Below are 9,561 nucleotides of genomic sequence, written 5' to 3'. Positions count from 1 at the left end.
TGAAACTCATGACCATAAACTTCCAAAGAAAATCACTTTCAGGCAGTACATGTATAAAGTTCAATGAAGATACCTCGAACAATTTTTAAGATGTGGGAAAAAATATGAAATATTAGCATTTTCACTTGACCTTTCACCTTGGAACCCCATGGCATGATACTGCCTCAACAAAATTCTTACTTAGTACATTGTGCTATTGTAGTACCTAGTTTCTAGAAAATATATCAAGGCATTGTACAGTTACGGGAGGATATGTTTAATGTTTTGTTTTTGACCGTGACCTTAAGACCTTTGACCTTGCGCGTGTGTACGCTCAAAAGTTGACTGGCACAGCTTCGATTACTTATGCATATATCAAGTTTTATTCGAATACCTCAAACGGGGCACGCACGGACGGACAACTCGAAAACATAACGCCTTCGGCAACACTTCGTGACAGAGGCCTAAGGGAGATAAGGAATAGCAGCTGTGGGAAATGATACACGGTTGTATGTTTAGCCCACTACAGACTAAGATTCTAGGATAACAAAGCGCTCATTCGAGTATCGCAAGTTCACCTTCCACGCATTCTTGCAGATATGTATTACCGAAGAATAAATCAAAACTCAGAGGGGGCACTTTGAGGGCCTCGAGGGGGCATGGAGTCCATTTGTATACAGTCACACGGCAAAAATACCTGTCAAGCATGCACAAAGTCTGACCATTTATTATCGATAAGAAGATCAAAGTTGGCTCCTCATTCGGTCCCGACCCATATGAGGCAACCCCTGGATGTACCAGCAATAGCCTTGATAAGCACATACACTGATGTATTTACTCACAGCATTTCTGGGCCCTGTTTTAAGAAGAGTTATAACTGATAGTATAGTTGATTTCTATGGTAAGTCTATGGCAGCCTGTGTGGTAAGGAAATCTATAATCGATTATATATTTCCATAAAACGGGGCCCTGGCTTTATAGAATTGTTAATTTTTTGCTTTTTATTTAACATTCTCTGATTTGGGAGTTCTAGGGTCCCCTGGTGTGTCGGTATCTATAGGGACATGGTGTCCACTCGTGCATACAATTATGCAAATTCTGCCAAGCTATAGTGAGACTACCTGGTGGCAAATTCACCCATGTACTAAAAGAAGAAGATGAAAATGTGAAAAAAGTGAAAAAATGGTGTCCGTTTTAACAAACTGAGATCCCGTCCCCCTTGGGATACTAACTGCCAAATATGGAAAAAATTCGTCACAGGATTTTCAAGAAGAAGGAGGAGATAAGATTATGTAAAAAAAGATTAAGATGTAAAAAGTTGGCGAACAACGGACGACGGACATGAGGCAATGAGTTGATTACAATAACTCGCTATAATTAAGCCTTTGGCACAGGTGAGCAAAGAAGAGGGTGGGGATAAAACTTTGGTGTTTTTTGTTGGTTTTTTTTTTTGCCAGTTTATGGTCGAGTGTCCATGGTATCGTAGATTTCTCCTTGCAGCCTGGAAACTTCTCCTAAATCATCTCGTATCTAACAGAGCAGTATGATCTCTCTAGGGCCCTCCTGGCTTCTTCCAATCGCCTTCTGCCCCATCGGAGAAATTGTCTTCAACAGCATCATCCCCGTTCGCGATTGATCTCTCTATCAGTGGTTTGCAGTGCAGCTCATTTTCTTCAGTTTCCTTCAGCTCTGAATAACTGAGCCCTGAAGGGAATGTTGACAGGCAGAGCAGATGCTTGTACATTTCTTCAAAAGCGCATTTCCCCCATGACATGAATACACAGATTTACGACAAGATATGTGGCCGAGAGTGGCTTGCTTTTGTTCAGCGTGTTTACGAAGTAGGGAAATCTACTTTCACAGACAGGTTTAAACTGCACGTAATATTCATAAAGCTCTTACCTATACTTTAGGATGTAAGTACATTGGAATTGCAAGTTGGTTTCTGTTTTTTTTTTTTTTAAGGAAAGCTGATTGACTCTTCCATTTCACTCCGCCCAAAGCTACACAACGTCCATATTAGTTATTAGTTTCACTTATTGTTCAACTATCTTGTTCACCTCCTTTATCTATAGCACATGAAGGCCTACTGATTTTTCCAAGAGCAAAGTTACTGCTGGAGACAAACATCCACTCCTGTAACTTCTCTCTGTATTGCACCAAAAGAACAAAATACCAACGAATTTAAATGTTTGAATTATATCTAAGGTTTGTAAAGTACAGATTCCACTGAAATTGATTAGACTGCACTCTTAATCAGACATAATAAGGGTTCAACAATAAAATTCGAATTGAAATTTGAACTGAATTTGATTTAAACTGAATTTGAATTGAATTAAACAAATTAGAACGGAGGGAAAATAAAAAGTCATAGGCCTATTTGTTCATTTCCTCACTAAGAGTCAACAGCACAGAATCAAAGCATTTTGGGTAGATTACTACCATTTTGCACAGCATCCGCCATGGGACCGGTTTGGGCAGCCACGACATGAGACGCAACGTAATCTGGGGGTGGTGCAGCGTGTTCTGATTGGTACAAAGCGGGTTGCAGAGGCGTTGTCAGATTGGCTTGACCTGCCAGATAATGATTATCACCACATTGAAAAGTATGCGTATTAGAATTATGGAGACGAAATTGAAACGCGCCGATGAGAACATTGCTCTCTTAGAAAGATTGAAGATAGAAATTATAATCAAATTAACTTGAATTCAGTCTTAATCCTACATACTTACACGATTTCAACAACTTCATACAATGCACTTCAATTTTAATCGTACACTTAACAAAGGTTCAACAAGTGACAAGGCCGAGAAATAATACTATTGCTATCTATTTCCTACTGCGTAGAATCAAAGTACTTGGGAGTAGATTACCATTTTGCGAAGCATTCGCCAGGGAACCAGTTTGGGCAGTCATGACAGGAGGCGGGACATAAACATTGGGTTGCACAGCATTGTGAGCTTGGAACACCATTGGATAGAAAGGCGTGTGTGTGGCTTGACCTGCCGAACAATGATCATGAATATATTGACAAGTATGTGTATAGACAAAAGAAATTAGTATGCACTGATGAAATGCTTTCTTTGGTATTCTAAATCCTTACACCTTTGGCCGCTTGGTGATGTGACCATTAGCCATAGGCCTACTATCATTACACGATGAATGTGATTGATACATACACGTTAATATGTATATATGGGCAGATCAAATGTCGAATTAAGAATGTGAGGCTCGCGGCAAGTAAAAATGAAAATAAAGTGTTTGGAGAATGCTTGTCAATACTTGGCTATGGTGTTTTATTTATTTGGGAAAAACCACAAACATTATCTCCTTTTTATATCAAATCCAGGTGGAAAATCGATCTCTTTAGTGGAAATGATGTTTTGTTTTCTCAAGGTGCCTATATGTCCAAATTCTTTTCCAATCAGCTAATGCTTAATTCACTGCGTAATACACCGCTTTCCACACACAGTCACAAGATTTAGGAGAAAACCTGCATGAGAACAAGTGTACAGGAAAGAATAGAATGAAAATGATAAAATAAGCATAAAAATGTTATGAAAAATGAAAACAAAAAAGGAAACAAGTTGTGAATGAAAAAAAAAAATACTACTGATATTGAAACATACAAAATGAAAAAGAAGTAAAATATACCATCAACTTTTGTGTACTTCACGTACACAAAAGAAGTAAAATGTACCATCAAAATGAAATAAACCATCAAAAAATATACCATCAAAAAAGAAGTAAAATATACCATCAACGTTCGTGTACTTCACGTTTGATCAACGTCTTTCATTTCCACGCAGATGCATCATACTCAATAATTCAAAATTAATAAATAAAGAAGAAATCCGACATCGTAAAACAGAATATTAGTACTCAAAATATGTTTATCAGATGAATAAAAACATATTAGATAGTAAAAAATTTGAATTCCAATAAAAAATCAAATCTGAACATGCCGACACTTTTGATCTAAAGAGAACGAAGTTGGATGATCCATAATGAAAGTGCTTGATTAATGTGCTTATATTGATTTTATAGAAAGATACTACACGCGAAGTATTGTATCATCTTAATGACGAATTTGATCGACTACCGCTAGCGTTGAAAAATGACCAGAAAATGTTGTAAATACCGTCTATATACATTATCCATACAATGCAAGATTATCTTATCCTTATAATTCCGAAAGAAACATTTTCAATGTCAAGCTATACTTATCATGAATTTGTAATTATCATTCTTTATCGTCATTTACTAGTAAATTCGAGTCGTCCTTTCATTTTGAAGTATTTCTCCTTGTCTTTTTCCTCTGACTTTGACAATTCACCCACCTGTCTGGAGCACACCAGTCGGGAAATTTACATACCTTGGGTTTGCATGAGCACTATTTGGGCACCGTGTGCTCCCACAGCTTGGGTCTGTGATCCACAAGGATGAATGGCACGTTGGCCTCCTTGGGCTGACGGGGGGAAATATACCACGAGACAAAATGTATCAAGTTTAATGTCAGCGGCACGTTCCTTTCCGGTCGCTCTCTCTCTCTTCCAAAGGGACGCACTAGGTCCTTCAAGGCAGTGGTGCATTCCACTAGCTATACTGGACTTTCGCATTTTGTATTCATTTATTTACGGAATCTATGAGTATAAAAACATAAGCATCTTGTTAACTAGTTAGCAATTCGAAGCTTGAATTAGATCGAATAATCATACAAAGTTATATACCACCCACATTTTTTTTTTATCAGTGATACTAAACACCATCTTTTGAGTAGTTTTACCTCTTGAGATTATTTCTTGTTATTTCAATATTTCTCGCAGTAAAACTATGCACATTGGAATATATATGATTTCATACGGAACGAAATTAACTTTAATAAAACACTCGAAACCAAGCAGATGCTTTAAAGGTCTTCACTTGTGCATACCTATGTCACTGGGCATATTCCGCGACTTTCACGAATCGGAATGTACTCAACGATTTCTTGTTCATCATTTCACTCCAGTATACTTCCTTTCGTCGGTGTTAGTTATGAGAATTACCAATATAGATATAGATATAGATATTATGCATACATGAATGCTTTTGAGCTTTTTAGAATTTCCTCGAGTCAGTGGCTGACATAAGTTATCTTCTGTTTGGCGGGGTACGGATTGAACACATAAAGATTTTTCATACACTCGCGAAACTGATGATCGAAGAAGTACACGAGGCAACAGGGCAATTTACAGCTTGCAGCCACAAGAGACAAGATGCTAACGACCAGTTCGTAAACAGCACCTATCAAGATGAGTGCGTCCACTACTTTTCTTGGTATCTGTATAAATAGAGTTACGGAAATTCAGTTCATTGAGACAAATTGTATTGTGCAATTTATTATTATCATACAACCATCTATCTGCAAATTCTTGTTTACAGGTTTCATCAGTTTCAATGAATGAAGGAAAAGTTTCATGTTGGGAATACCCATATATATATATATTTATATATATATATATATATATATATATATATATATATATATATATATATATATATATATATATATATATATATATATATATATATATATATTATATATGAACGTACACACATACACATACACGCACACACACACACACATATATATATATATGTATATTATGTATATCGTGAAAATGCTTTAATAGGAATTCACAATTTTTGTAGGCGAATACAGAAATTTTCCCTATTAGCAGATTAGTGAAAAAAACACATTTGGTGTTTTTGCTAGGCTGAAAATCCAAAGGATTTTCGGGGTATGTTTTGTTGTTTGTTTTTATTCCTAACGCATTGCTCCGTGTAATTCTGATTTACCTTTTTTCCCCTCGATATTTTGACTACTGCAGTATCAGTGACAGAATTCTGCTCAGCCTTACATTCACATCTAAATTCATCGTAATTATCGTTATTTTTCACGCACATTATATGATCATTTGCTGTCCCGGTTAACATCACAGATGTTATCACCAGCTTGTGCTTTTGTAACGATGACTAGGATTAGACTGGAATTAATTTTTACTCATATAGAGAGATTTATCTTTTAACTACAGATCACAACTCTACACAGGAAGTAATATCGATGCTAATCTGATAAGTCAAGAAAATTATTTGAGGGAAATTATCCGTTTGTATCTAGATCTTCTAATGAGACTGACCACTAGACCACCATTAAAAATGTAGTAATAGTACATGACACTTGAAATCCTCTATCTTTAATTATCTTATCATTTCTGATTCTGCTCACCGGCGATACGTCACACCTGAACCAGAAAAGGGGAATACATTCACCCCAGTACTCATGAGTACAAGCAAAAACAGCAACGAACATCATGGCAGCAGACAGCAGACAACAGATGAGATTTAATGCGAAGTAAGCACTCAACTGTAAAAAAGACACACAAAAAAAAGAGAGCGAAAGAAAACAAAAATGACGAAAGATATCAACTCCTGATCAAAATATCATGCAGCATTTTTCAATAAAAGTGACATATATTGCTCCTGTATCCCATTCATGGACGTATATTTCATGGGGGGGGGGGTTTCCCGTTTGTTTGTTTGTTTGTTTTGGGTTTTTTTTGGGGGGGTCATCTTGTTTTCGGTTTGCGGTGTAAAGAAGATATTTTTCCCCTCTCTCTAAATTAAAATACGTCAGTGTGCTATTTCTTTGTAATGCTTATTATGCAGTCCGGGAATACAGTCTCTGAATGATATTATGTCCTTTCTCTTTCACATTAAGTAAATACTTTCGGATTGAAAAGACAATTTCCTCAAAACATTATTTGTGTGAAAGAACTCATATGGTTTAGTCCATCGGGTTAGGTCATCAAACTACATGATGTCCACATAACGGAAGTATCAACTTTTTAATTTCACAATGAAAATCAATTTAAATGCGATTAAGTTAATAAATATGTTGTGTTCAACAAGACCATGTGCTATAATACAGTGATGCATGTTGAAGTCAGAAACATTGGTGGATTTGCTAAATCGCAAATTATTTTGTCACCTTTGTTACATAGACATCAATTTGACATGAACATTGGTAAGAAATTTCCCGGTCTGAAATTTCAGTACCCATGATGCTTGAGCAGTATAAAACCTCGTGGAATACCATGTTCTTGTTGAAGTCATTACTGGCAGACGCGTCTGTTTGGTTTGCCTTGATTTTTAGGTCTAGTATGTCACGAAAGCTGGCCCAACCCCGTAATAGACTGCCCCATATTATGGCTGAAATTGCGAATTGACTACATGATTTAAATATTCAAATCGGCACAAAGTAAAAGATGTGAAATACCAAATAGCATTTATTCGATGCTTCTTGACATGTGCACAAATGGAATCTGAAGATACGTTACATCCACACAATGCGAACTGATATCGACATACCAGACTTGTCTGATACTTTCCAAACGTCGAAAGGCCAACGGCTCCAGTAGAAACGTAAAACTGCAATGATAATCCAGGTGCAAGGGTTTTGATATATAGAAATAAGCATAAAAAAGAAGAAACTTTCACTTATTTAACTCTTCACACTAACAAGAATCTTCTCGTTATCATGTCGTTATTGCAGCATATTCAAAATGGTTCAAAAGATCTGAGTCAAAAGATGAGCCTTGTTTTGAACCAAAATGCTAAATTGTAAATCGTGCAGGGACGACCCCGTGAAACCAAATTTATAGAATTGTCGTTTTAGAGGCAGAAATGTATTTTCTATAATTTCTCCTTTAAGGGTTCGAGAATGAGAGAGGAAAGAGAAAAGGTTTGTTTTTCCATTCCATGTTATTCTGGCCCTAATCCATTAATAGACACAGTCACGCACACATACCAAAGGATGAAAACGTTAAACTCTTCTTAAACTCTGCGCAACGCGTATCGCATGGTGTAATAGTGCCGATTTTCAGAGAAATAAGCATTTTATCTCATGATAAATCAAGAGTAAATATCCTATGCATTTTTTACTTACTTTGCTGGAAATTCTAATCGAAATATCACTGTGAAAGGGAAGACGGACCAATATTCTTATATTATGTCATTGGAATACTTTTCTTTTTTCTTCTTTTTCCTTTTTCTGTCCTAATTTAATTTCATGTCAGTTGACATAGGTTCCTTTGATCTTGTTTTATACATCTGTTTGTAGTTTCATTAAGTTACTATTAGTTGTCTTATGTATTTTCTGAGAATCCCATACCGTGCAAGCTTTGCTTTTTAGTTGGACCCTCCATTTCCATTCCCATCCTTATTTAACGTGTACTACAGTGTATATGCATATATCCTAAACCTTTTTTTTTTAAATACAGTTATGTTGTTACTTATTGTCACATTTATTTTGTCAATTTACGTTTTTGGAATTATTACAAATATTATGTTCTGCTTAGACATTGTATACAATTCTTCCTGTTTACTTGATGGTAATGTATGTTAATTTGAACCTTTGAACTTTAATAACCTTTTTAATCAATATATTTCACAATAATTTATCATAATTTACACTGAACTCAGCCGAACCACTCTCAGGGTCACAGAATCAGTACGCAAGTTAGTGAATATTTCATAACTCAATTTGACGGTAGTCACAATATGACACACATGCGTTCAGCTGAAGTGAGCTTTTCAAATTCCTATCCATATTATTTTGAATGGGCTTATTTTCTTCATTTGCTTTTTTATTGCAACATTTGTCTCTTTAAATGATTTCACGGCAGAACTTCACAAAGAATACTAGCTTATTCTTGACGTCTTCCTTTGGCACCAGTGGCGTATCTAGGGAAAACGGCGCCCGGGGCAAGCACGAAAATTGCGCCCATAATTTCTGAAAAAATGTTCAACCCCAACCCCATCCCGGTAGGGACTTTAAACAAAGTCCACATGATGCTTTTTCAAGCACATAAAAGGGATCTTTTGAGGGTGATTTAGATTTAATGTAATGAATATTGATAGATTTTGGCGAGCGAGCGCAGCGAGCGAGCCGAAAATTTTTGTATTTCAGCTTACAAAACATGGAATTCTTGTCATTTTTTGCTTACCAAATCTTACAATTCTAATCAAGATATAGTGACGGCCTTATAGATAACAATTTATACCAAAAAAACTGAGGACTTTAAAAAATACTCTAAATTAGTGCGCGCGAGTGAGCTGATATTTGTATATGTCCTCGTCATCATCACGTATTGTTCTTATCTTTTTTATATAAATTTTGGCGAGCGCAGCGAGCGAGCAGAAAATTTTTGTATTTCAGCTTACAAAACATGGAATTCTTGTCATTTTTGCTTATTAAATCTCACAATTATAGTGACGACCTTATAGATAACGATTTATACTAACAAACTGAGGACTTGAAAAAATACTCTAAATTAGTACGAGCGAATGAGCCGAAATTTGTATATTTCTGCGTCATCATTACGGTTTTTTTTTCTTATCTGTTTTGATTTTTTTTTGCGCCCCCTCCCCCGTATGTTCGACACCGTTGGCGTCCTCTTTTGATCCAATCGGCGATCGCTTCAGAACGAATGAAACTGCAGTCGCTGCTCCGTGTAACATTTTTCCTGCTAAATATA

General features: G+C 36.2%; 1 protein-coding gene across 1 annotated transcript; it reads right to left on the bottom strand.

The window, feature by feature from the left end:
- Positions 1-1,437: 1,437 nt before the first annotated feature.
- Positions 1,438-5,271, bottom strand: LOC140243167 (uncharacterized). The gene is made up of 5 exons (XM_072322895.1): positions 5,165-5,271; positions 4,356-4,448; positions 2,854-2,982; positions 2,422-2,553; positions 1,438-1,683 (listed from the first exon to the last, which is right to left on the bottom strand). The coding sequence occupies exons 2-5, from the start codon at positions 4,366-4,368 to the stop codon at positions 1,532-1,534; spliced, it is 426 nt and encodes a 141-aa protein (XP_072178996.1). The 5' UTR covers positions 4,369-4,448; positions 5,165-5,271; the 3' UTR covers positions 1,438-1,531.
- Positions 5,272-9,561: the final 4,290 nt, after the last annotated feature.

Source organism: Diadema setosum, chromosome 19 (genome assembly GCF_964275005.1).
Source record: "Diadema setosum chromosome 19, eeDiaSeto1, whole genome shotgun sequence".
In the NCBI taxonomy this organism is placed as follows: Eukaryota; Metazoa; Echinodermata; class Echinoidea; order Diadematoida; family Diadematidae; genus Diadema; species Diadema setosum.
This window is presented reverse-complemented; position numbering and strand designations above follow the sequence as displayed.

Excerpts from the sequence above, each read along its gene's own strand:
- LOC140243167 (XM_072322895.1), bottom strand. Across the intron at positions 2,554-2,853 it reads GGCGAATGCTTCGCAAAATG|GTCAAGCCAATCTGACAACG; the intron begins GTAATCTACTCC and ends ATTATCTGGCAG. Across the intron at positions 1,684-2,421 it reads GGCGGATGCTGTGCAAAATG|GGCTCAGTTATTCAGAGCTG; the intron begins GTAGTAATCTAC and ends CATTCCCTTCAG.